At 44.0% G+C, this 27642-nt stretch overlaps 1 protein-coding gene across 3 annotated transcripts in view; it reads left to right on the top strand.

The window, feature by feature from the left end:
- TPK1 (thiamin pyrophosphokinase 1) overlaps window positions 1–27642 on the top strand; it is a 1173355-nt gene that overhangs the window by 959525 nt on the left and 186188 nt on the right. For all 3 annotated transcript variants that reach the window (XM_086941740.1, XM_086941739.1, XM_086941738.1), the window contains exon 8: window positions 9007–9118. In XM_086941740.1, the coding sequence (XP_086797866.1) occupies window positions 9007–9118 (112 nt within the window). The remainder of the gene's footprint in view (window positions 1–9006; window positions 9119–27642) is intronic.

Raw genomic sequence — 27642 nt, 5'->3', positions numbered from 1 at the left:
CCATTTGTAATCTGGTAAAAGGACCACCCTCCCGTCCTATGGTTCCCAAACTTACAACAGTTTTTCTGTTGGGATTCAGCTGTTGGCAGGTCAAACATCTTTGGCAAAGTGATTCTGCAATGATTCTAAATTTCGTGTTAAACCATGTTTCTCTGAACAATCTAATCATGGAATCTCTCCCTAAATGTCCTGGACCATGGTACATCCGTGCCATATCAGCAATCATGCAGTCTGACATTACAGGTCTTCCGTCTTTGTAAACCCAAATTCCATCTTCCTCTCTTTGTCTGCATTCATTTTTTAACCATGTGTTTTTCTCTTCCTCACTTGCCTCATCTTGTAGATCTTTCACTTCCTGCCATGTTTCAACTACAGAAATTAGCATGAGAGAATTCATTGTGTGACTTTCGTCTTTTTCCCGATTGATTGAATAATTGTTTTTTGGCGCAATACTTCGCAATTCCTTTGGTGATGTAATCATCACCTTTTTTATAGCTGCACATTTGACTACAGCAATTTGTTCTGGTAACTGAATACCATCAATCAATCTCTTGATCAATTTGGCATTTCTGATTGGTGTTCCTGCAGAGGTCAAATAACCTCTTTGGGACCACAGTTGTCCATAATCATGAACAACACCATAACCATATTGACTATCAGTCACTATAGTTACTCTTTTACCAGCTGCTTTTTCACATGCTCGGATTAAACCAATTAGCTCTGCAATTTGAGCAGAACGAATTCCATCCAGAGGTGAACCTTCAACAACATCCGAAACTGTACACACTGAGTATGCTGCTCTCAGAATCCCTTAATCATTCCTCAAACAAGATCCATCTACGAAATAGACTATGTCTGATTCAGGTAAAGGAACATCTTTTATGTCCTGTCTTGGTTTTGTGCAATAATCTACAACATCCAGGCATTCATGATCAATGTCATTTTCATTACTTACCTCAGTAATAACTCCATCTGGTAATAATGTGGAAGGGTTCAAATTCACACACCTCACAATTGACAGATTGTCTGACCCCAGAATTGTTTTTTCATATTTTGTCAGTCTGCTACTTGTCAAGTGTTGAGTCCTACTTCTGGTAAGAAGAATTTCAACTGAATGAGGTACATATACTTTTACAGGAAATCCCATAATGATACCCTCACTTTGTTCAAGACTTACACATGTTGCTGCCACTGCTTTTAAGCAACCTGGCAAAGCTTTTGCAACAGGATCCAAAAAAGCTGAGAAATATGCAATTGGTTTTCTCAACTTACCATGCCTCTGAATCAACACAGACAATGCACAACCCTCTCTTTCACTGCAGTAAAGTTCAATTTTTTTTAAATAGTCTGGCATACCCAGGGCAGGAGCTTCACATAAACTCTTTTTTAACTGCTCAAAAGCTTCCAGTTCAATTTTTGACAGACTAATTGGATCTTTTACATCTGCTTTTGTTAGTCTCTGCAGTGGTTTTGCAATCACTGAAAACCCACTGATCCATTGTCGACAGTAACCAACCATTCCCAGAAACATTCTCACCTGTCTTTGTGTTGTCGGTGGTTGGATTGCTCGAATCATTTTGATCCTTTCAACTGTCACTTTTCTCGTCCCCTTTGCAATTCTGTGACCAAGATATTTTACTTCTTGTTTACAAAACTGCAATTTTGCAGGTGACACTTTATGTCCCTCATCTGCCAAACGATTTAACAGGGTAATGGTATCAGTAACACAATTTTCTCGTGTTTTGGCTGCCACAAGCAAATCGTCAATGTACTGTACCAATGTGGAATTACCAGGCAATACCAGATCTTCCAGGGATTTCTTTAACAATTGATTAAAAATGGATGGACTTTCAGTATACCCTTGAGGGATACGACACCAAGCTAGGATCCTATTTTGGAACCTGAAAGCGAAAATTTGCTGGCTTTATGGATGTAATGGAACTGTAAAGAAGGCATTACACAGGTCAATGATCGTGTACCATTCTGCATCATGTGGAATCTGGTAAAGAATTACTGCAGGGTTTGGAACAAATGGACAACATGGAACAACAATCTGGTTAATTTTTCTCAGGTCCTGAACAATTCTGAATGTTCCATTTGGCTTTTTAATACCCATAATCGGTGAGTTACATGGGCTACTTTCAATCTCTTTTAACACACCTTGACTTATGAATTTTTCAATCACAGGAATGACACCCTCAATCGTCCCTGCTTTCATTTTGTATTGAGGAACATTTGGAAAATCAATTCCCTGCTTAACAGTAATTTTTACTGGATCAATATTTTTCATGAGACCCAAATCATTTCCTGTTAGGTCCCAAATTGCTGGATTAACTGGCTTTTTTAGCTCTTCTGGCAAGTCATTTTTGTCAAACACAGGAAACATTAATGTTTTCTCCTCATCAACCATTAACATAGTTAATTTATAAAGGCCATCTTCTTCTGCAGTTTGCATTTCAATGCCATCTGGTGAGCAATATATCTTGCAATTCATTTTGCACAATATATCACGACCCAACAGATTAACAGGACTGCTGTCACAAACTAGAAATATGTGCTTATCTTTGTAGTTGCCTATTTCCACTTTTACTGGTTCTGTTAAACTTGTTTTAATTTGCTGATTAGCTGCACCTACAACGTGGATGGACTCCCCAGAGAGAGGAAGATTTTCTATTTCTGCTGATCTAACAGTAGAACGGGTAGCACCTGTATCCACAAGGAAGGTAACATCTACATCATTTACTTTACAATTCACAAATGGACCAGACTGATCTACCTCAAGAGTGGGTCCAAGCACACACTCTTCTTCCTCTCTCAGGCACCGTCATGAGTAATCTTCTGAAGAATCACTCTCTTCTTTATCTTTTAACCAAAATTTAGAAGCATTTGACATGTTAATTTTTGACACATTGTTTACCAAATTACCTCCACAGAAACCTGTTTCAGGAGAAAATCTCTGTGTGTTAGCAGTACCAGGGAATGGTGCTTGAGGTACCTGACTCTGCTGAATTTGACTCTGCTGTACCTGGTTCTGATGAAACTGGCTTTGCTGTATCTGGCTCTGCTGATACGCTATCTGTCGTCGCTGCTGACTTAATTCATTTAATTGTTGCTGTAGCTGTTGCTGTTGCTGCGGATTTAACTCACACTGCACCTGTGGATTCAACGAATTGGTTTTAAAATTTCTGGGCGGGTTTTTACACTTGCGTTTCCAGTGTCCAATCTCGCCGCAATTAAAACATGGGAGCTTTTGTTTCAGCTCTTCAACATTTACATTAAGTTTTGGCTTGTTATTATTGAAATTATTCTTGTACTTTCCCTGATTTTGCTGCTGCTGCATAGAAGCTAACTGTTGTTGTTGCTGCTCTGCTACCTTCACTTGTGCCCACATCGCCTTCTCTTTAAGATTTTTCTGTTTCGCGTCTATCTCATCACTGCAATATTTTGCTTTTCTCAGGATGTCATCAACTGAAAGTGCTTGCCAACAAACAATTCCATTTCTAATCATGTCACCAATTTCAGGTCTCAGGCCATATACAAATCTGTATATAAAATGGCTCATGTCTTTTTCACTTAATTTTTCGTAGCCACTGTACTGTTTAAAAACTAACAGTAACCTTTCATAGAATGAATGAACTGATTCTTTTGGTTCCTGGTTTGTTCTGTCAATTTTAACCCAGTCCACTTCTTTCGGGGGAATTTTTCCTTTCAACCAGTAAATTACTTTATTATAAATGTCCATGACATCTTTTGCTGGAGCTTCTGTAACCGGGTCTCGGGGAGGTTCTTCTTTTGGCCAATCCACAGAAATTTTACATTCTGTCCAAAGATCTGACGGGACGACAATGTCAAAGAATCCATCTAGATCAATACACAGAACTTTTAACCCTTTTATAAATCTGTCTACTTGTCGATACCATTCGACTGGCTTTTCTCGCAAACGTGGAAAGTCATTAGTAAACAAGAGAATATCATGTCTGGACCAAGGAACATGTACATATCCTCCTCCAGCTATTTCCCTCATTGGAAATTCAGAAACTACTTTGTTTCTCAATCTTTTATCCTGTTCTTTCTTTGACCATTTTATTCTCCACTTACCTAATTCGCCTAATTGTCTGAGAATACTTATTAATTCTCTTATATGTGTCATTCTTCCAGCAGCATTTAGATTGTCAATGTCTCTCTCAGAGAAATCCACCCTGTAATGTTTCTGTAAATGTTTCTGTTTGCTCAAATCAATTTCTAACTCAGCAGCCATTTCTTCCAGTTGTTCATACCTGTTTTTCGTTTTCCACTGAATACTTTTACAGATAAACAGTAATTCATCATCCTGATACAATTTCAAATTGTCAGTACCAATTGTGCCAATGATTAATTCTTCCAAATCAGCCTTTAATTTAGCAACATCAAGCTTTTTATAATCAGGAGCTTCAGGGGACAAGCCATTTTGCGATAATTCTGTTCTGTTTAAGCTTTTCTCTGACAAACCTGAATCTGAATCTGCCACTGTTGGTGTTTGCGAACTTGACAAACTTCCATTTAATGTTAAATTTGGCATCATAGATTTTTCTCTATGAATCTCTGAAAGTTCTGAATAAAATCTCTCAGCAACCTTTTGAATTTCTGCATTTAATGGAACTGTTAAAGCTGTTTGTCTATTATCTCCTTGATCAAAAACCGGTACAACAGGACCAATAGTTACTGGTACTGTCACTGCTTCCATGCCTTTTGTCAATTGTTGAATTAAATTTTCTTTCGCTTTATTGTAACTAGAAATTTCTGGAATAACAGCAGGTATTCTCTCTTGATTTCTCACAAAATTATTTTCCTGTTGTGGGAATCTGTTTTCTCTGGGTGCACTACAATTATTTACTGATCCTACCCTTTCAGGTAATTTTAAAAATCTGGGAGAACCTTCCTCAGCTTCTCTAGGAGGTGCACTTGGAGAAGTTTCTGTAGAAACTCTCGGAATAGTTTGAGAACCTGCTTGATAAGGTGGCGGTTTACGTTTAGTAGCATAAATGTCTTCTAAGACCGCATCATCTAATTCCTCATCAATTCTCTTTCCAGCTGTCTTTTGTTCCAAGTCTTCAGTAATCATTATTCTCACTGGATACAAGCCATCGTACATATCTGCCTTTCTCCAGCGTCTTACTTTGTCTTCATGTGTTTCCCTATTTAAAATATATTTCGAATTTGTAGGTGCTAGGCATTTGCTCTCACGTTCAAGCTCCATCATCTCAACCTCCCATTCAACCAATGCCTCAAATTGTGTGGGTCTTGGCTTTGGCACAAGATCCGTCATTTTTTCTCTCAAATTTCTCAAAACCTTCTGGCCAGGCTAATACGCCATCATTTCTAGTATAATGCATCTAATTATCAAACCAAATTACAGTATGATAGCCATATTCGCCTTCCAAAAAGGCTGCGGGTGTTTTGTACTTATAAAGTAATTTACCACCACGCGTTTCAATTTTCTTGTCAGGTTTAAAATAATTTTTCACTTTCTGAAACCATGAAGGCTTCTTTTTCTCACTATCATTCCAATAACTCATGTTTTTAATTAAAAATCGTTGTTCTGTAAGCTTCGAAAATGTTTCTCAGGTGTTCCGCTATTCCAACCAATCCGTGCGCGAAAGACACCAACAAGCCAATCAGGTTAAGCCACGTCACCACCTTGCTCTTCCAATAGAAATACAGTATTCAGAACTGGCCAATCCGGTACCAGCTCGTCACTGTCACGTGAGCCAATCAGTGCGCTTTCTGTGACGTATGTAAACCAATCACAGCGCGAGCCGAAATGACGTATGCTACCGCTGCAGCTTCTCTGTGTGTTACTCCGTAAACTCACCCCTCCTTCACAAAACTTTTTTCACGACGCCATTTTAAGCAAACTTTCCAATGAAATTTTAATTAGTAACTACGAATAAACAAACCACTTGTCTGTTTCGGTAACAAAGTGATAGCTTTTACAGTCATTCAGAATTCACTCTCCGCATAAAATAGACGACGCTATTTCTATACGATCATTTATTCACGCATACATACGAAAACCCTGATCATCCACACACGAAATCTTAGCAGGACTTGAACCAACCACAGAAAACGTCAAACGTTGATAAGAATAGACGACGCTATCTCACCCTTCTCTCAAGCTTGGATAAATCCTATTACTCTTTTCACAGAAAGTTTTAAAACGGGCAAGCAATTCCCTATGCTTAATGCTACGATTTCATAGGCAATCCTCACTATTTCATTCATCCAGTCACATCTAAGGTCCCTAAACTTGTGTTGTACATCCACAACACGTGATATATTCTATACCACAATTTTGAAACAGAACAAATGCACTGTGTAACTCTTCTAGTCACACTACCTTTGCCGGCAAATAACCAGGAATTTTTTCACACTGCTGGAAAAAATCCTTACGACTACATATAACAATCTGACAAAATCAGAAACTTAACATTTGTTAAACATTAATCCTATGACTATACCAACATATATGTAACATGCATGTCTAAAACAACATATAACCGTACGAATGCTACCAAAAACTGATCCAGCGCTCCTGCTAAAATTCTGCATAAATGATGTCACTATCTACTACCAGACTTACCAATCAACACCAGGCCCATTAGAACAACAGAGCAGCTGAATCATTAGGCAAATGAATCTAATATGTTATTAAACTTTCTACAACAAACAAGACCAGCTTGTCATTTTAAAAGTTTATTTCATTAATCTCAAAATTGCATACATTTTATTAGCTCTTTATTAATATCAGACATGTAATTTTATTTTATTCAGTTTAATACATTAATCATTGGCTCAAAATCTGGCAGTTCAACATTGCACAATAATAATGAATTAAAGAAAACATTTAACCCTATTCCCTAAGTTAGCTTTCTGACCTGAAAAGGAAAATAAATGAATAAACAGTTGAATGCTTACGATCCAAAGGAAATCGGATAGCACTTCACCCTCAGGAAACAGTCAGCCCCGTTTCCTTCAAGAGGCCCAATTTTTATACCCTATTTGCTCGCTAATCTAACTAAATGTAATTCTTTGAGAAAGTCCAGCACTGTGATTGGTTGATGACTGTCAGACCACCAAAAACACCTCTTCCAGGGTATGAGCGTCACCATACTATTGTTCATTGACATAGTGTGACATCAACTTCCGAGCGTCTTTGCAACATTTCTAAAAGTTGCTTCTCTGACTTCCACCAAAGCTCGGCAAAATCATCCCTGTCATTTCCTCGGCCTTGTAAAAAGAACATCCAGAGCAGTTCATGAATAAGTCTCCATTATCAGAGCCACAGTCTTTTCAAAGGTGAAGCGCAAAAACATAACTCTCCATGGAAAGTTTCCAAGATGACTGCACTTGGCTCCAACTCTGCTCACGTACAGGCCAACCAACCTTTCTTCAGAACCAGAACCAAAGCTAGGCCTCAAACGACTCTCGGGCTAGTATTTAAACAAACACAAAAAGAGTGATTAATTCAGGTAAAACAATCCCTTCTGTTACCCACCCGACCATTGCTAATAATAAACCCACTAATAAATGGCATCTAGCAGAAGCAAACAAATAAAGCAGCACATAAAATATCTACCATTCTTCATATAGTCCAGCTTTAAATTTCTGAAAAAGTAAAAAGATGATTAAATGATACACAGACAGACAATCACAACATAGGACAAACATGTAAGCACATATAATAAAGCACATGCCATGAATGATCAGCCGCATATTAATAGTGACAAAGACAAAAGGACAAACATGACAAACAAAACAATATTAATCATGTGTTACAAAACAGACTTGCAAATGCAACAAGAGCACATGTTATTAGTTCCCGCGTGTTCATGTGTGGTGCAAACTTAATCTAGGTTGAGTTAATCTAACAAATCATGCAACAGCTCATTAATTGATTAGTTCATGTTATAGGGAAATGAATCCACGAGTCAGAATAAAATTATTTCTGAAGCTCGCTTAATCAGCTGGATCACAGTTGCTGGTTTCCAGGCCAATCTGGCACATGGAGGGAGTGAGAAATATGTGGGAGGATTATTTAACTACGAGAGATAAGTAACTTTTTCTTTGGGGTCAGCAGTTCACATATGATAAGAAGCTTACTGGTACACCCGGTGGCGGCCTGCAGAGGCAGCGACGTCACAATTATTTCCTCTGTTAAATTATGTTCTGAAATTTGACAAAATTTCAATCCTAGCTTGAAGTCCTGGTTTAGTTAATGTTGACCGCCTATGTTTTGTCACAGTAACTGGGTTTGGCATCTCAAAAACGTGCTTGGCGTCCTCTGTGGCATATATGAATCATTTTGTGAGGCATAATTCATTAATTTTTTGGTTGGAAATGTTTATGAATCAGCTCAAAAGCCTTAATTTATAAACGTATGTAGGCGTCATGTATGCATCCAATGCCTGTCAAGCCTGCTAATAAAGTACATATTGCCATATCTTAAAGACTACTGCCCAATTATCTAATATTTTGATCTGACATATTCTCATAGTAATCCTGAATTCCATGGGTAGGCCAGGAGTACTACAAGACTAAGACAACCCACTCACATCAAACATGTTGTGAGTCGGGCCCTAGGGCTTCCTCCATTGACAGCTAAAGAGGGTTTCCACGTGGCTTTAGTGTGCATATAAACTTGATGCAATTCTGATTCTGGGTGTTTAAGAATGAATGAATAAGTGTAGTTGCTGTACTTTTGTTACTAAAAAACACAATAAAATCAAAGTTGGAGAAAAAATGTAATTTCAGTTGCAGATATTTTCTACTAATATTTTTTCTATTATTTATCTGAATTCAATTTTCCAGCCTTCAAATGTCTGAGTATGGGGTAAAAAGTCTCATTGTGGTGACTTGTCAGGACCCGATATAATAACAATAGCATGAATTATTGCGGTAGCCTTTGCATTTTATAAATTATAATGACAATGTATTCTCCTAACTTCTGGATTGTTTGTTCTTTTTTAGGGAAAACATGTTCTGCATGTAGCTACCGGGAAAGAAGGTAAATGGTGTGGCCTAATACCTATTGGGAGTCCCTGTAACAGAGTAACAACAACAGGACTGAAATGGAATCTCAGTAAGTAGTTCGGCTGGTTGAATTGCTTCAACATGTGATAGTTTTTGTTTTTCAGTGCTCAACTAGCCCCAGGACAACTCTCGAGACATAAGTAGTGCTTTAGAAATGTCATAGCATAACATAATAGTTCTATATATGTATTTAGTTTGTGTAGAGTAACGTGCCGTGAAATAACTTCAGAGCAGTAGAGACAGTACTGAGTAGAGATATCATACTTCCAAGTCCAGACAAGTGCAATAGCTTTGAGAAATCAAGTTTGTAGAGTTGCATTTTCAAGTGTTTCTTTAAGGTCGCAGAGTGAGATCTTAAGGTTGACTCTGAAACAGTAGCACCGGTCCACACATCTTGATCCGGGCATTTTGGGCCAGAAGTACGAAGCATTTTTGGAGGTTGCAAATGGCCGGATTCATAAATCCAACCAGCGATTCTACAGGATCGCTGGTTGGGTTTGCAAATTGGTATTTGGAATGGGCATCTTAAGGCGTCCCTTATAAATACCGATTCTCAGTAGTATACATAATATTTTGACACTGAATTACATTACTTTTTGATGACTACTGAAAGGTACGGAAAGGTAGTGGTAAGCATTCTCCAGGAGGAAGGGGCCCCCAAGGAGCAAACTGAGAAAAACTTTGCAATCAGCCGAACGCCATTGATCCAGCAAGCTACCTTTGATGATCTGGGAATTCGCTTTGATCCAAAAGTGCCATGGCCATGACAAAAAGAAAAAAATTACACCATTGTGGTACAGATTGCAAATGCTTTTCTGTGGTGCAAGAAGAACACAGGAGCCACCATACAAAAGCTGTTCTCGAAATACAAAGATGGCTGCATCTGCTCTTTATGGGGAGGAATTGTAAGGCTTTCCTCAGGCCACCAACCTTCCAAAAGAGTGAATGTAGCTTATTAAGGTTTCTCGTACTCCTTGGCTATCCTGGCAGCCAAATGGCACAGCTGAGACTTGAACTGTGCATACGTAACATCGATTCACATATACGTCAAAATCCTGTACTCTTTTTGCTAAGATTGGTGAAGAACCTGACTGAGACCTGTATATATTAAAAAATAAGTGTGGCAAAGAAGTTTAATCGCTGCAACGTGGAGAGCTCTCTTTGGAAGCCATTGTCTACATAGAGTTTTGGTCTATTCCTACCTCAGTATCTAAAACCATTATTAAAGTAATCAAGGCAAACTATTGGAATACTGAATTTGCTTTAGTTAAATATTCAGCAAGGGATGGAAGCTTAATATCCCTGTGCTGGATCCTGGATCCGTGTAAGCCATTGAGCTCCCATTTAGATTTAGCCCCCCCTAGAGCAAAGAGAGGATTTTATGTTATGTTCAGAATTGGAACTGCCCCTCTGAATATACACTGAGATTCGGGGTAGAAACAAGCATAACACAAAAATTACACTTGCACTTTAGGTAGACGTGAATCCTCAGTACTGGTCCTTTAAGTAAACAGCTTGTTCGTCCTCTGATTTGTGCAAAAGCGGATCTGCCTTGTATGTTTCTTAACCATAGCTAGTTATATTGCAACAGCTTGTAGGGCTGGGAGAATTGACTCTTTGTAACTGTTGTGGTTTTACATTTCATCCTTGGATACTCTACGTTGAAGAGTGATAAGTATGTATTCTAGACTCACATAGCCGCATCAATGGTTGTTATCCTTTTTTTCGGGGGGGGTGGGGGCACATTTTATTTACTTTGTAAAGGTCCAAGTGTTCAAGTGACATGGGCATACAATTTTGGTAGACATAAATTCAATAGAATAACAAACCCCCATCTTTTCTTGAACAACCCAGAGTAAACACAAGAAACATTATACCATAACCCTGGTATTAACCTATAACATACAGTGCCTCTGCTTATTTCACATTTACAATTGTAATCTGCATCAAAGTTATTGTATCCTATTAGATGAACAGTTATTGCTGTCTTCACACTCTTCTTGTTGCCTCGCCTTCAGACTGGCCATCTGTGACCTCATATATTTTCATGGGGATGCCCCTGAAGGCAGCTACCAGGTCCAATTCTTGGTATGTTTTTTGGGGCAGGCTCGTGCTACAAAAACTCGGAATTCAAGGTCCATTGCATAGTCCATGCCTGTTTTCCAAAGCAATACCCAGGGAGAACTTTCTGCTTTTCAATGTTGAGCAATGTCTCGTTTTGCCAGAGTAAGACGTAAGAAAAGAATGTCTTTTGTACCGGTTTCCACCAATACCATCTGTGCAGTGTAACATTGTGAATTTTGGGGATCTCAGAAGTTCCCCTGCTAATACCTCCTCAAGACTTGCCAGTCCAGACCGTATGTCTAAAGGTGTCCTGCTCTGAATGACACCAGAGGCAATGAGGTGAAGCAATCAATCCTGCTTTCCAGTCTCTGTCCAGTGAAATACACCCTATGCAAGTACTTGAACTGAATATATTGTAATCTAGATGAGATTGCCACCTCACGTGGGGATTGTAGAGCCTCCGTCCAGTCATCGTCGTCTATCGGGCCCACTTCAGCGTCCCAAGTGACCCTCAGGGAGTCGATGTTCGTGGAGCTATTGATCACTAGCGTTTGGCAGATTTTGGACACTTTGTGTTCCCCATGATCTCCCATAAGCAGTTTCCCTTCTAATGGGCTGAATTCTGGTCATTAATGTAGGGGTGAAGAGCATGCCGCAGCTGTAGGTATTTGTAAAATTGAGAATGGGGCATAAAAAAGTCTCTGCGTAAGTCTTCAAATGATTTCAGAACTGTCCCCTTTATAATGTCCCCAAGGTTGAAATGTCTATACAGTTCCAACTAATTAATCCCGGAAGCCCCGCTACTTGTGGAAGGAGACTATTTTGCCACAGCGGGGTTTCTCATGTGAGGTGGCCCCACCAGCCCATTCGATGTCGAGTTTGTCTCCATGTCATAACTATTACTTTTGTCACCAGGGGGTCACCACCTCCGAATGACACGAGAGGCAATGAGATGAAGCAATCAATCCTGCTTTCCAGAGTCTCTTTTCAGTGAAATATGCCCTATGCAAATACTTCAACTGAAATATTGTAACCTAGTTGAGATTGCCGCCTCACATGGGGATTGTAGAGTCATCGTCGTCTATCGGGTCCACGTCAGCTTCCCAAGTAGCCCTCAGGGAGTCGATGTTCGTGGGGCTATTGGTCACTAGCATATGATAAATTTTGGACACTTTGTGTTCCCCAAGATCTCCCATAAGGAGTTTACCTTCTAATAGACTTAAATCTAGAACATCTGTCAGGTCTTTAATTTAAGGGTGAAGAGCATACCGCAGCTGTAGGTATTTCTAAAATTGAGAATGGGGCATAAAAAAGTATCGGCGTAAGCCTTCAAATGATTTCAGAACTGTCCCCTTTATAATGTCCCCCAGGGTTGAAATGTCTATACCGTCCCAACCAAGGAATCCCGGAAGGTTCACTACTTGTGAAAGGAGACTATTTTACCACAGCAGAGTTTCTCGTGTGAGGCGGCCCCACCAGCCCATTCGATGTAGAGTTTGTCTACCTGTCATAACTATTACTTTTATCACCAGGGGGAGGTCCTTGGGGGTCTGTCCTGCTATAGATGAGGGAGTGTTTAGAGGGGTCTCCCATTAGCCATTGTTCAACTTTAAAAGCTGGGTCTTCTCTGGACCCATACCACCACACATTTATTATCTGAAGGTGTGCTGCAGCGTCATATGATTTATGTCTGCTTCGGCAATGCGAGTGCAATATGTGGATTGCATACAGGTGTGTAAGGCAACCATGGTGGTGCTACCCCCCATAGGAAATGTACTATGATTGCATTTATTTGACAGGACAACAATACTGGGATTGAATATGGGTATGATTGGATATGACGCAACAACGAAAAACTTTACAAAGATGGCTTTTACCACGAATGTATGATAATGACACAGCTTTTATCATGCCAGTTTATACAGTGAATTTCTTTATCACACTGTTACGTACTGAATCATTTAAAGCACTGTAACAACGAACTGCATTATAAAACATACCTTTTTATTGATATTCGTTTTATTGATGTTGCGTGGGTGAATGAACGGGACGAAAACTAAGCTGAAGTAAAGAGGGCTTTATTGAGTGTCTCCCCCTTGAAGCCAGTCTTTCTAATGGATACAGGTGTGTAGTGGTCTGGTGGGCCGATGTCCGTTCTCTCCCAGTCTCGCGCCAGACCTTCTCCCTCCTTGTCTGCCGGTCGGGCTCCCGTGGGCTCCATGATAAGGCAGCGGGAAACACAAAGCAAAGAAACTGATGTGAGGGGTCGGTTTGGCTTTAGCCCAAAAAGGGGTGGAGAATGATGGGACACCGCAGCAACCGTGACACACTTCTAAGGCATAAGAAGACGTGAATGTGCTCAGAATAGGGTGAAGACAGGAGGAAAATGGGGAGGGGGGCGGCTTCGGCTTCTACTCGGTTAGCCTGTCCCTCCTCCCAATCCATCCAGTGAAGCTCTTGCGTACCTGTGAAAGCCACTCTCATTTGGAAGCGTGGCTGGGCGAGTAACGGGATTGTTGGTCTCCTGGCTCTCCCTGGCCTCCTGATGACACGCCCGCACGGCCCGCTTCCTCCTCTGATGCTCCTCTTCCTCCGTAGAACACAACTCTCTCTCCTCACTCCCCTAGTCCTCCTCACCTATGTAGCGACACACATCCTTCTAGGAGTCTCCCTTACTTATTGCGCCGAAAGTCGTGACGCCGGTCGAGGGCAGGGTCTCGTGGTTCAGAAATCCCCAATCAGAGAGACCTTCATCCTGATAGTCGACAAGGCCAGAGGGGATGCTGGGATTTGTAGTCCATTCCTCCTGTCGGCGAAAAACAAGAGGGATGCAGCGGCCCACCAGTTAACAATGTCCATGCATTTCCCATTTGACGGCCCCAGCCTGTCACAATTGCCTAATGCAAATTAGTGTTTTTATTATAGTCAAGCCTAAAGAAATTGACCTGTAAGTCCTTATAATTTGGGTTCATTTGATTGGTGTTTTTTGGAATTCGAGCTAGTTGATTGACCATGTTTATCAACCGATGAGCTAATTTCTAAGTTTGGCCTCTTTCTCTGCTCCATTTTTCGTCCCACTTTCTGTACATGCAGTGGGGACGGAGACGCTCGCCGCAACTTTGATGCTTATTAACTTTTAAAATCCGGTCCATTTTCTCGGTTCGTGAGTATTATTTTCATATGTTTTTCATTAATTTCTGTTGTGTGCCTTCCCCTGCTCTCAGCCCTAAGATCCTCACCATTGCATTCCCCACCCCTCCACACCCCCAAGCAGCATTGTTTTTCAGTGTAGGTGAGAGGTTCCCATGAACACCATGTAATCTATAACCAAAGCCTTTTATGTTAAAATCTGAATTCAAACTAAAACAATTAATTTGTCATGTACACTGCTAACGCCAGTGCAGCATTAGTTGCATTTTTGTTGTAATGGCATGGGTTCATAGTAACGGCATGCATAGTAATGACTCTGTTGTGGTGCCGTTTTAGTTGTTAAGGCATCTCGTTATAATGCCTTTGTTAAAAAGGATGGTTCCTGTTGATGTAATAGGCGTGGTAGGGAGCCATCTTGAAAATGGCTGATTTGCCGTAGAGGGATAGAGGGAGGGTCGACCAGCTTTTCATCTCTTTCTTTACTTTCTCCGTTGTTACCTCTATGTTATGATGCCCGGACGGGGCTTGATTATTTGATATGTGTATGCCAAGATAGGTGAAGCCGTGTGTCACCACTGTAAGGCCCTCTACACATCGGCTGCTTTCTATGGATCCTCTCATTGGCCAAAACAATGATTTAGAGGCGTTCATATAGAGACCAGACGTCTCACCGAATATGTTCATCACTTGGAGTATTCTGGGGCCCGATCTATGGGGATCTGTTAGGAAAAACAGGATGTCATCAGCATATAATGCAATGCGATCGGAAATTTCGGGAGTCCACTCGAAGCCTTGTATGAGTGCATCTTTTCTAACCCATACTGCTAGGGCTATATGGCAAGAGCAAATAGGGGGGATAAAAGGCACCACTGTCGAGTGCCACGTTGTATTGAAAATTGTGACGACGAGGCCCCTACCACACGATGGGAGCGGTGAGATCCGTATAGAACAGGCTCACCAATGCAATATATTGGGGGCGCATATTAAGATGTTGTAATAATGTGAGCATATATGACCAGCTGACATAGTCAAAAGCTTTGTCCATGTCAACAAGGAAAAGTCATGATGGTCTCTCCAGTCTGTCCACCGCTACGATCGCGTTATGTACACGATGTATATTGTGTCGGGTAGCTCTATGCGGCATGAAACTCGCCTGATCCAGATGGATTAAGCCTAAGAGGTATGGTTTTAACCTATTTGCTAATACTTTAGCGAGAATTTTGGCTTCAATATTCAGAACTGATATTGGGCAATAAGATGAACATAATTCTGGTGGCCACCCTCGTTTTAGGAAGGCCACAATTTCTGCATGCCTCCAGTCTGAGAGCAAGCTTTTATTCTCAAGGGCTTCATTAAGGATTGCAAGGTATCGAGGACCCAGTACTGTTGCGTGCATTTTGATAAATTCAATAGGGAATCCATTCTGTCCAGAGGATTTACCCGAAGCCATGTCTGCTGTGGCTATGGTAAAATCCTCCTGCTTGATGGGCAAATCTAACGCATCTCGTGCTGCTGTGGACAACGCCCTGGGCGGGATGTCTCTGAAGAAGTCCTCTATTTGGGATTCAGTTAAGACTTCATATTTAGTGTATAGAGTTCGATAATACTCAGCAAAAACCTGCGCTGTGTATGTAGGGTCAGTGACCATGTCTCCTGTGTGTGAAGTAATGGTGGGTATTTGGACTACTTTTAGGGCGATTTGGCATAATCTATGCAGGAATTTCCCGGACTTATCCCCCCATTGGTATATCATACTTTACGTGGCTTGCCATATACGTTTAGCTTCATCTAATTGGATGCTTTAGTATTTTCGTTGTAATGCTGTTGACGGGCACGGTCACCTGTTCGTTCTAGCGCCTGTGACTCAGTTTGTATGATCTGGGCTTCAAGCATTATTATTAATGGCTGCTGTTTTTCCCGTTTGGCAGCGGTATTATGACAGATATTGAAGCCTCGAATGGTAGGCTTCATGGCCTCCCATAAAATAGTGGCAGATCCTGCTGTTGGCTAGTTTAATAGGAAGTATTCTGTCAGGGATTTATATAGGTTATTTTTATAGCTCGGATTATGTAACTGCCAGGGTGATAGGCGCCAATGTATCAGGGATCCTCGGGGCCTAAAATCAAGTTGTAGTTGGACAGGGGAATGGTCTTATAAACCTCTGGTGAGGATGTCTGCTCCTGTCAGCCGATGTGTGTGTGTTCTCTAGTGATAAAAATATCTATTCTGAAAAACGACCCATGCACAGTCTCTGCCTTTCATTTCTACATCCTTTTTCTGATATTTATTTTACAGGCACAACTTGTTTTTCCCTTTCCCCTACTTTCAAATCCCCATGACTATCCAAACCACATATTGAACAATCCTATTACATCTGTTGTGTACCCATTTTGTGTACTGCACCATATTTTTTGTTCTTTTCTGCAAGTAATGAATGAAACCTTTTAAATTTTAAATACCTAATGTTTGATTGAATGTGCTGTACAGTGCTGTTACATCTGTATGGGCTAAGTCCTCACATTATAAAACCAGTGCAAATAGATATATATAAAATACCCTGCACCTGTTGTGGTTGTCTCCGCCTGTTCTTTTTTCTGTTTGCTTCTTTTACATTTTGACCTTCAGTGGACCTGCTTCACAAAGGTAAGCTTACACTTTTGTGCATGTTTACAACTTTTCAGTATTCACAAGCTACGTTTGGGCTCTACAACTCTACCCTTCCTACACTTTTGTGTGCGTACATCTCTGCCCAGATTGTGGAGTCTCTGCAAGCAGAGAACTCCGAACACATAAGTATACGGAATGCAGAGTTGTAAAACTAGTTGGTTTGTGAATACTGAAAAGTAGTAAACATACACAAAAGTGTATGTTTACCTATGTAATGTAAAAGTGTATTTATATAGCAGCGACTATCACTCCAAGGAGCATCTTGGCACCTATGTGAATCGGACCCTTAGCTTTCAGTATCTGGGCAATGTTTTAAAAGTTCTTGTATTTCCTGGACCATTCTTTCATCAGATGATTGATTGCACATCTCATTTGGGGAAAGAGGTTACTACAGTCTTTTTAAAGCACGGCTGGTAGATGTACAGGGTGGGGAAGTCTACCCACCATCGCTAACCACCACATTTCCTCTGATGCTCAGTTGCAGCTCAGTGTATCATTACGACCTGAACTCCAGTGTTTGTGTGACCATCTTGGATGAAGTTGGATTACAACTATCTATCTAATGATATCAGTCGAGTTTTTTCTCTTTCTTTCCATTTCTGAGACAAGTTCAGTCTGAGCTCTGCACGTTTGTAGAATGGCGCTTCCCACATGTTGGTTTCAGAAACACTATCCTTACTTTGTAATCTGCTTTCCAAGTAATCTTTTCATGGACTCAGCTACTCTTTACACTGAAAAACTGAAGTGAATGTTAATGCTATTGGTATTTGTATAGCGCTAAATGTTACCCGGGGGTGTCCTGGCGCTGTGTGATGGCCTACAGAGGACTGAATGGCATGGGAGAAATATCAGGATCAGTTTGAAAACAACCATGTTTTCTGTGCCTTTCTAAAGGCTAAAAGAATGTTCATGCTTCACAGATATAATGGCAGAGCATTCCATGATCTGGCCGCATTCTCTGTGAAGCTTCACCCACCCCAGGTGGCTTTTGTTACCCTAGGGTGAAACATTGCATCTGCTGAAATTATTATTTTTATTTCATCCATTTATTGGCCTCTATAGTGCTTCTACTAATATGTATTCCAGATATAGTTCATGACAATGCATTTGGTGTACCGATGTCTACAATGCATACATAATTAACTCTGAAAGGAACAAGTCAGGAACACCAGAGTAAATTAGATGGTTCTTGAGTGTTGGTAGGAAAAAGACCAAGGTTAGTGCAGAGCAGATAGTGGAGATGATAGGGTGACCTTGATTTAGTTGCATTGAGACAAAAAGAGAAGCAAGAGGGGTGACCATCATAATCTGAGAGGTCGGTGCAGAAAGGTAAAGGGTTTTTTAGATAAAGTTTTTTTCATAAACAGCATCTAAAATAGATTACCTCTTCGTAAGTCTTCCTCGCCACTAGAGTTACGAAGTGAGCTTTAGCTCCACACACCAGATCCCTCCAAAGCAAATTAGCATTCCATGCCTCCCATCCCTCCCTAACATGGCTTACCTCCGTCGCCCATGACCCCGTATAAGGGGAGGATCAACCCACCCCACTTCCTGTTTTTTTTGTTCTGCGCTGCAGACTCTTCCAGAGCGCGTTTCAGGTAAGTTGAGGTGAGGTCCTGCTCTTGCAGGTCCCACGGTCTTGGGGGTGAGGCCCTGCCCTAACGGACTCATTTCTGGGTTCCCGTCCCTTCCCCCACGCCTCATGGCTTTTGCTGGTGGCTGTGGTATCTCCCGAGGCTTTGTTTTGCGGTGGCTGTCCTAATCTTGCGGGCGCTGCTGGCACTAGCGTCTGCCCGGCGCTAGCGGGCGCTGACGATTGGGGCTCAGCATTTAGTTCTGCCCAGCTCCAGCGGGCTCTGCCTGTTTGGGTATCTGCCGTTTTGTGCTCCTCTACACATTGCATACTCGCTTGGTTTTGCCCTATGTTCTCCCAGGCTTAGCTCTGCTGCAGCGGGTGTCGCGAGCATACGGCATTGTTTTTCTGCCGGCCGCTGCTGTGCATGATTCACCTCTTCCCACATACTGCCTCCGCTCCTTCTCTCGGCAGGGTTGTGTGGCGCGGTACGCTCTCCTCCGCATCTCCCAATGTGGCGGTTGGGCAAAGGCAGAACATCCCTCCTCCGGTATGCCTTTGTGTTTTCCGGTTGGTTGAGCCTTCGAGGGGTGGCACCTCCCACGGCTCCTGGGCCCGTTGTCCTTCTGCCCTTTTGCGGTCCTGTCGTTGTGCCTGTTGCTCTCTGGCTATTTTGGGGGTGCTTGTTTGTGGGGTTGTGTGTTTCCAGGGGGACAGATTTGGCATGCCTACTGTTTTCTTGGGCGGATGGCCATGATTCCCGTCCTGGTTCGTGCCACTTACGGTTGAGGGTGCGTGCATGTTTCCGACTGAGGTCAGCATCCTCCTCAGTTCCATCTCTCTTCTGTTTTGTTTTTCCTATCTGTGGCTCCGTGGTATGGTAATTGGGTACGCAGGCAGTGTTTTGGTTACTGACCCTTGATGCTGTGCATTTTATGTGGGGATTTCGTCACTTCTATGGGGCAGGCAGGTTTTCTACGTATTGGCGTTTAATTGTGTGTATAACAGGGCCGTGGCTACGTTTCTATTTGCTGTGTTTGTCCCTGCCTGCTTGTTCCCTTTTCCTGGCTTGTGTCTTCGGCCTTTTCCGCCCTGTAAACTCCTGATCTCGGACCAGTCTGGTGGCTCAGTGGACTACAGCATCCATTACAGGTCCCTGTGTTCAACCTCATGGTTGCAGGTTCAGATCCCAGCCGGTCCACTAAGCCTTTCATCCATCTGAGGTCGATAAAATGAGTACCATTGTGTTGGGTAGCAATATACATCTATTATTCAGCGCCAAGATAACCTCTGGGTGAACGTACGCTTTACATATACGTATGTTATTCTCTCAGAAGTTGGGCTGTGTCGGGCCTGTTTTGTGTCCATTGTGCCTGGATGGGAGACTGCCTGAGGTTTCCAGGTGCTGTTGACCTACTTCGTGTCTGCTTGGGGCGGGCTGCTGTTGGCGCCAGTCCTTCCATTCCCTAGGCTGCGTCTGTGGTCACCCTGTGGGCTTTTGCTTCTGCTCCTGGAGGGCTGGCCATTTCATGGCCGGAGTCTTGAGTTGGGGCTCTGTTGGGGGCCATCTTTTGCCTGTCCTCAACATCCTGTGTGGTCTCTGTCTCGGATCCGGTGATCCTTCCTCCTGCCTTGCCGCCTGATGTCACCTGTTTTCTGTTTTCTGTTTGTTGGGCTCGCCTGCTCGTGACCGGAGAGCTGTTGATCATTGGTTGGTCTGCGGCCTTTTGGTGGTGTCGGCTTTGTTAGGTTGGGCCTTCGGCTCTTGTCTGTGCTACGGTTGTACCAATTGTGTCCTACCTCCTGTCTGGCGGGTTTAGCGAGGTTGACGTGTTCGGCCTTCGCGTGCAGCCGGTTTCTTCGCAACTTTGTGCTTTAGTGCCACAAAAAAAGGTTCTGGGCGCTCCCCCTTGGTTTGTACTCTGCCTCTCTGGCTTTCGTGTTGTGGTTGGCTGCCTTGGTCGGGTTCCTCCGCGGGGAGTGGTTACAGGTGTTTTTGTGCCTTGTTGACTGACGATGCTCTGCATCGCCTTTCTCTAAGGGGCTCTTCCCGACCAATGGGTCTAGGTGCTACTGGGCCGTCCTCATGTGGTCCCGTCTCGTCCTCATGTGGTCCCGTCTAGGTCCCGTGGTTGGGGGCACTGCTGTTGCTTTCTGCAGCTGCCTGTTGCTCCCCTGGCCTCGTCTTCATTGGTTCCCATCGGTGTGCCTTCTCTTGTCCCGGTGGTCTCCTTGTCCCTCTGTTTTCATTCTGCCAGTGGTTGTGTCGCCGCTGATGTGGTCCAATCTGGGTTAAGGGTTGGTGGTGTCGATTTCTACCCCTTCTTCTGGGTCGCGGGTCTGGCCTGCAGCTTTTGTCCCACCCTGTCTGCGGGTATGGCCTGCGGTCTTCCTTTTCTGGTGTCCCCTTTCTGGGTGGTTGCGGCCTTTGCCGGCCTGTGGGGCGTACTTGAGTTCCCAGTCTGGGCGGGGTCAGTTGGTCCCCCTGCTGGCGGGTTTCTCATGCCACCTTTATTAGCCGTTCCTTTGGTTTGCCTGGGGTTGGCCCCGGCCCTGCGGGGTTTTCTTGTGTCTGGGCCGGACGGTTTTCACCTGCCTCGTTCTCCAGGGGTGGTGCTGGGTTTGCTCCCCTTGGCTGTTTGGCACGGTTGTTCTGTCCTTGGCTGTGGTGACGGGATGTCACTCATTGCGGTTTCTCTCCCGGGGTCGGAGTGCTGCATGGGGTTTCTCTGGTGCAGGATTTCTCCTCCCATGGCTTCCATCTCCCTGTGGGCGGCTGTGTCCCTTTTGTTCCGAGCCCGGTTTGGGTCCCGGCGGTGGCTCTGCTTGCTTACACGGTTCACTGCTCATTTGCCTCGCTTCTGTTCGCTCCACCCTTGTTCGGGGACTCGGTGGCTGATGTCGTTGTCTTCTCATTTGCTGGGCTCCCGGCTTTGCGCTTTTCCTCAGTTCCCTTTGCTCATGCAGGTTCTGGGCTCGCTTGGCCTGGACGGGGCGTTTGTTCAGTTGGTGGTGCTCGCCTGGGTTAGTCTCCCTTGGTATTTCTCTGCTGTGGGAGTTGGTTTTCCGGGGGTGCTAGGCATTTCATGTTCCTCCTTCCCTTTTGCAGGGCCCTCAGCTTCCTGTGGGAATTCTACATCGTCCTCTTCTTCGGCCCTGGCTCATGTGTGATTGTGCCTGCTGGCTCGAGGTTGCTCCCTGGTGGTGGGGTTCCTTTGGGGTTCTTTTCACCCGGCTTTTCTGTTTTATCTCGCCTTTGGTGTGTTTCTGTGGCCCTGTGGTGGGTGTTCACTTTCCTTGCTGGTGGCTTTGCCTTGGACCTGGTCCCTTTTGCTCTTCCTACTCGTTGGGCGACCTTGGAGGCGTTCTGCTCGCGTCTGTTGGCCGGTTTGGATCCTTTGGTGGCAGGGTTGCCTTGGAATTGTTTCCTGCGGCCTCTTGTGGCTGTTTGCCTTGCGCCATCCTGGGTTCTTCCGTTGGTGTTGCGTTCCCTTCTGGGGCATCCGTTTGAGCCGCTGGGGTCCGTGGCCTGCCTCATTCTCGCCATGTTGGTGGTATTTCGGTGGTCATCATTTTTGCAGGTCGGATTGGGGTGCTGGGTTCCTTTCTGCTCTCTCCTCTGTTCCGGCAGTTCCTGACGGACCGTTTTGTGTTGCATCTGCCCTTGGTCCCCTCGGTTGTCCACTTGGCCCAAAGGAATTTGTTTCCTTCTTCCATCCGGTCATTGGATTTGGGGGGGATGCTGCTCTCTCGCTGTTGGTGGTCCGACATGCAGTGTTCCTGTGTTTGGGTTGGATTTCGTCTTTGTGCTGCGGTGGCATCTTGTTTGTCACTTTGGTGGTGTTGCCCTCATTTCCTTCGGTTCCAGAGGCTGGGGCTGTTTCTTCCCTCTCGCTTTTGGGGTGTCCGTCGGGCGGCCATGGTGTCTTTGAACTGGACTGCTTCTTTCTGTTGTTGTGCCAGTTTGTTTGTCTCTTTTGGCACCGTGCGGTCTGGTCGCGAGCCTTCTCTGTCCACTTTTTGGTTGTGGATTGGGCGGGTTCTCTTGCTGGCCTACGGGTCTCCGGGATATTGCTCTGTCGGCCCTGGTTCATGGTCGGTCCGCCCGCAGTCGCTGTGTTTTGGGATTCTTCCACGGGGGGTTTTATCTGGGAGTTGTCTGGCCTCGGCCTGGTCCTCTCTGCTCTTGCTAATAGATCATTACTGGGTGGTTTTGGATGGTCCTTCTGTGGAAGGGATTTTGCTGTAGCGGTTCTCAGGGCTGATTCTTCCAGCTTGTGATTTGCCTCTCTTTTGGGTGGTTTTGTCCATTTGTCTGTGTTGTTTGGTTTTGCCTTGGTTCTTTAGCATCTCCTTCTTCACAATGGTTTCTTGTGGGTTTCCATGAATAACTGATATAACCGTATGTACTAAGATGAAATGGCATTGCAAGTTAACGAAATACACTTTTTGAATTTACTGATCATAATTTGCTGCAAGATTCAAATAACAAAGCAGATTTTTTCTAAGGACGAAAGGCTTCCTATCTTGGATCTCACTGGACGTGCTCCTTGTTGTTTTTGAAGCCCGCTGGGGTATTAGTACAGTGCCCCCTTACCAGTCTACGGGAGACAGGCAGCTAGCTGGTGGCAGCAATGACTAGTGACTGGAACAGGGGGGCTTATTTACAAGCCCCTAGCGCGACCAGTGCGTCACTTTTAATATGGAAAAGACTGGCGGCACAAGGGGCTTGTAAATAAAATAAGCCCCAGTGTTTTTACTGGTATCCTTGGTATCTTCAGGAGAGGAGTCAATTGACATCCACTCTGTAAAATATGCTAGACTCTCCCTTAACTAGTACTTTATGCACTCCAAATGCATTTGTGAATAGGCCTAGTAACGTCTGTCTTGCTAGTCCTCTTTCTGTGCTAAGCTGGTGTTGGCAAACCTTTGCCCAAGGGATACATGAGCTCCTCTCCGTGCTCCTCAGCTGTTGTCTTGAGAAGTGCTGGGGCCGACTCCACTCTTGGTTGCTAGTGCAATCATACATGCACCATCAATTGTTGCCCCATTTACCCTTCAGGGCATACGTTATGGCGGGCCCGGCTAACGAGTGAAAGGCAGCTTGGGCCGAGCAAGAACAGTCCTCGCATTACCTGGCCTAGTCGATTGTCAGGCGCTGCATGCCTCTGTACTGCACAGGCAGGTACTAGGCCAATCTTCACCGTTGGGGAGGGGTCCGGCAGTCACAGCCCGAGCACCTCAGAACCAGGTGCTGAGAGGCCTATGGTCGCGGCGTTTCAAGCCCCCTGTTCACTCTCATAGTGGCCCATCTCCCCGCAGTTTCCGTGCCGCACCGGCACTCAGGTCAGGGCTCTGCAGGGGGCAGGCTCGGGACCGTGGCGACAGCCTCCAGGGCGCTCTGGTTGTTAGGTACTCCACCTGGCAGTCGCCACAGGTACCGTAAGGATCGGAACTCCGAACCCATGGCGCCAAAGACTTAAGCCGGACCCGATTGTCTCCCTCTGGGTCGTCATACAGTGCAGGGGAGGATGAAGGGGGCATATAGTTGGCATCAGCAGCCCCCCCCCCCACCAGGCCTCTGTGTCTGCAGGATGGCAGTGAATGGGAAATCTCGAAGGGGAGCTCCGAGGGAGTGCGGCTTACTCCAATGCCGCTTGGCCATACCCCCTTCTATAGGTCCTTTATTTACCTAAAGGAAAGTAGGAAAGTTAAAATTAGGAACAAGACAAACAGAAGGTCCTAATAGGATTTGGGGGGAAATTTGACCATAAGACCGTGTTTACACAGGAAGGAGCTACAATGCAAAATGTTATGTAGACCTTGTTGGCTATTACGGACAATGTTGTCATATGGAGAAGGTTTCAGACACCCTTAGTTAATTTTAGAAATCCTGAGGTCTCAAATCTTTTATATTGGGCTATGCTTACAAGTTTCAGAGACTGTGGTAAAGATGCTAGGCATTTGGGGGTGTGGGGGGCTGTGTGTGTGGGTGGGCTCTGTGTGTGTGGGGGGCTCTGTGTGTGGGGGCTCTGTGTGTGGGGGGGCTCTGTGTGTGTGGGGGCTCTGTGTGTATGGGGTGGGCTCTGTGTGTATGGGGTGGGCTCAGTGTGTGTGGGTGGGCTCTGTGTGTGGGTGGGCTCTGTGTGGGGGGGACTCTGTGTGTGTGTGGGGGGCTCTGTGTGGGGGGGACTCTGTGTGTGTGTGGGGGGGCTCTGTGTGTGTGTAGGGGGGGCTCTGTGTGGGTGTGGGGGGCTCTGTGTGTGGGGGGGCTCTGTTGGTGTGTGTGGGGGCTCTGTGTGTGTGGGGGGGGTTCTGTGTGTGTGGCTCTCTGTGTGTGGCTCTGTGTGTGTGTGTGTATTTGGGTGCAAATGCAAAAGGTCTCGCATTTGCGAGAGATTAAGCTATTGACATGGTAAATGACAATGCCATTTATTTATCTGGTTTCAAAACCAACACATAAATAAAAATGTTGTCATTTACAATGCCAATAGCTCTAATTTTGGCAAAGGCGAGACCGTTGCATTGTAAATGCTTGTTTAAACGATTATGCTCACACATCTTTTACTTTAGTGTAGGTACGTAAAATACTATTTTAGTAAATCCTACGTTTTATGGTTAGTATATTGGTGAAACCTGCACTTTGTTCAGAGAGAGTATTAATCTTCCTTTACAACCAATTACACTTGGGAGTGCCTGGAATTCCCATGTGTAGATCTAAATCATCTCCGTGCCTTTGTGCGCGTGCAGAACACTTTAGCATTACCCGTCCGCCACCCTGCTCCTTATTGGACAAGCCGGGCATTTGTCATAGAGTGATAGGGTCGACGGAGGTTTCTGGTGCCCATTTTCACTTATCTGAAAAAGAAGCTATAGCCAGGCTTTTGGTCGCCTTACATTAAACACCTGCTAAGTGTAGGTATGAACAGTATTCCGTTTCAGGATAAAAAACGTCTCACTGTCAGTGATCTGCTAAGGGGTCCCTAAAGGACAAACCTACAAAAGCTTTAGTTGACCCTCTTCTTTCACTGGAAGTCCGCATTGTGACCGAGGACAGATGTCACAAGTGCAGAGTCAACTTGTAGTCGCACGTGTTTCCAGCTGGCATCTGCTGTTACCCCCATGAAACAGATTATTAAAAAAGTTTCTTTGTCATTCGGCACAGTACTTTTCTTTGTTTGAATGTTGATCACGCACTTGGTCTCGGATAAAGTATTTTGGAGACGGGCTGAGAGAAAGATGTCTTTGGAGCTTTATTCCTCCTTTGTAAATTTATTGAATGCAACATTTGTTCACCTTTTGTTAGCAGAGACATATGGTTAATGCATGCAAAAATTCCTGCAGTATAGCTTTTCAAAATAGATGCAATAAAATGTGCACTAGCAAATCCTTAAATAGGCGCTGTTCTGGTCTCTAAATTTCATTTTAAGGGACATTTGGGGGAATGTAAATACTGATATATTTGTGAGACTAATCTTTTTCTCATGCTAAATCCTTCCCAATTGGGCTCAAGTTTATGAGCCAAGTTCTTAATAGCTCAGTCTCCATGGCATTTGTTACACATTGGTAGTCTAATACATCTGTAAATCTTACTGACCTATCCTTCAGAGATACATCCCTCTGAGATCAGCTTGGAAAAGTCTCCTTCCATTACGTTTAATGATGCCAGATCGCGTGTACTTACCCAGATATGCTGATTTTGTTTCTCATACAATGGCACATTTTAGCTGTGAAGGAAGCTAGGCATCAAAAACCAACTATGGAAGCTGCTTAAGCCTTAATTTTACCTAACAGTTGATGTCTGCTTTTTCTGTTCTTTGAAGTTGAATGGACCACTCCGCAATATCAAAGAGAAGATTGCGGATGACCTAACAAACCAAGACAGTGGGCACTTATTCTGCAATGGAAACTCGGCCTTTGAATCTTCTTGACTACTTGCTCCTTCTTAAGGTAGTTTAGTAAAGCAGTTGCTATTTTAGATAAAAGGAAACATGATTTAATAACACCATGATTCTACATCCACAGTTTAATTGGAGACCAAATAATTGGAATCACTGATCAGTAAGGCATACAAACCCACAAAAGACATAACATAGCTATATTAACATGGGGCACCCAACTTAATCTGCCGGCCACCGCTAAGACTCTTCGGTTAATTATTTTAGGCTCACAGAGAATGGCATTTCTGCTGAAAAAAACGTACTTTCTATTAAATGTCACTGGGAAAATTATGTAATTATGAATCTGATAAAGTGTGATTCTGATTCACAATTAAGCAATACTACTTAGCACTAAAACAAAGTAGCTGACCATAAGAATATTTGTTTCTGCAAAGAAAAATTAAAAAATGAGTTTGCAACGAGGCACCACTGATTACACGTTGCCGAGGTGGGCCAGGCTTTATCACTATACATGCCCTTTTAATTAAACATGGTGAATCTTGGAGAACTACCCGAGGCTTTAAACCATGGTCTGGCTTTACTGCACAGCTGTCTGCACGACACACTGTTACCAGTTCCTCAAAGTATACCTAGTGTGATCTTTGGCATGACCGCATGCTTTCGGCTATTTGATGCATCATTCTGCCGCAAATGGAATGCTTGCATTGCATTGTATGATGGACTCCAACGTAACCAGAACACTGCAGCGCCCGCGCCTTGCGTGTTCTTCCTAAACATTGTCATGTTTCCAATGTGCTCTGCTGGTTACACTGGTTACCCATGGAACAGAGAATACATTTCAAAGCTCTGTGCATCATCCATAAGATCTTTTCGGGCCTTTGCCCTGGGGTCTTGAGTGTTATGTGCTCCCCTTATGTACCCACCCGCGCCTTGAGCTCAGCAGATCTGCATCTGGCCCGAGTGCCGTGGATACGGAGGGCCAGAGCGGGTGGCTGCTCGTTCAAAGCATTGGCACCTCCCCTTTGGAACTCCCTACCTCTTTCTATCCGCAGCACCCCTGATCACTGGATCTTTAGAAGCAGGGTGAAGATCTGGCTCTTCTACAATCATTAAAATTCCCTATACTTGACAGTTAGCGCTGGGACGCCCTGTTGCTGGGGCAGCCAATGCGCTTTATAAATATTTTAACATAACTGTTCTACATCTGAAAAGTACAGT

The sequence above is a fragment of the Lissotriton vulgaris genome, chromosome 10, assembly GCF_964263255.1.
Source record: "Lissotriton vulgaris chromosome 10, aLisVul1.2, whole genome shotgun sequence".
Classification (NCBI taxonomy): domain Eukaryota; kingdom Metazoa; phylum Chordata; class Amphibia; order Caudata; family Salamandridae; genus Lissotriton; species Lissotriton vulgaris.
Note: the sequence above shows the minus strand (reverse complement) of the source record. Positions and strands in the feature narration are given on the sequence as shown.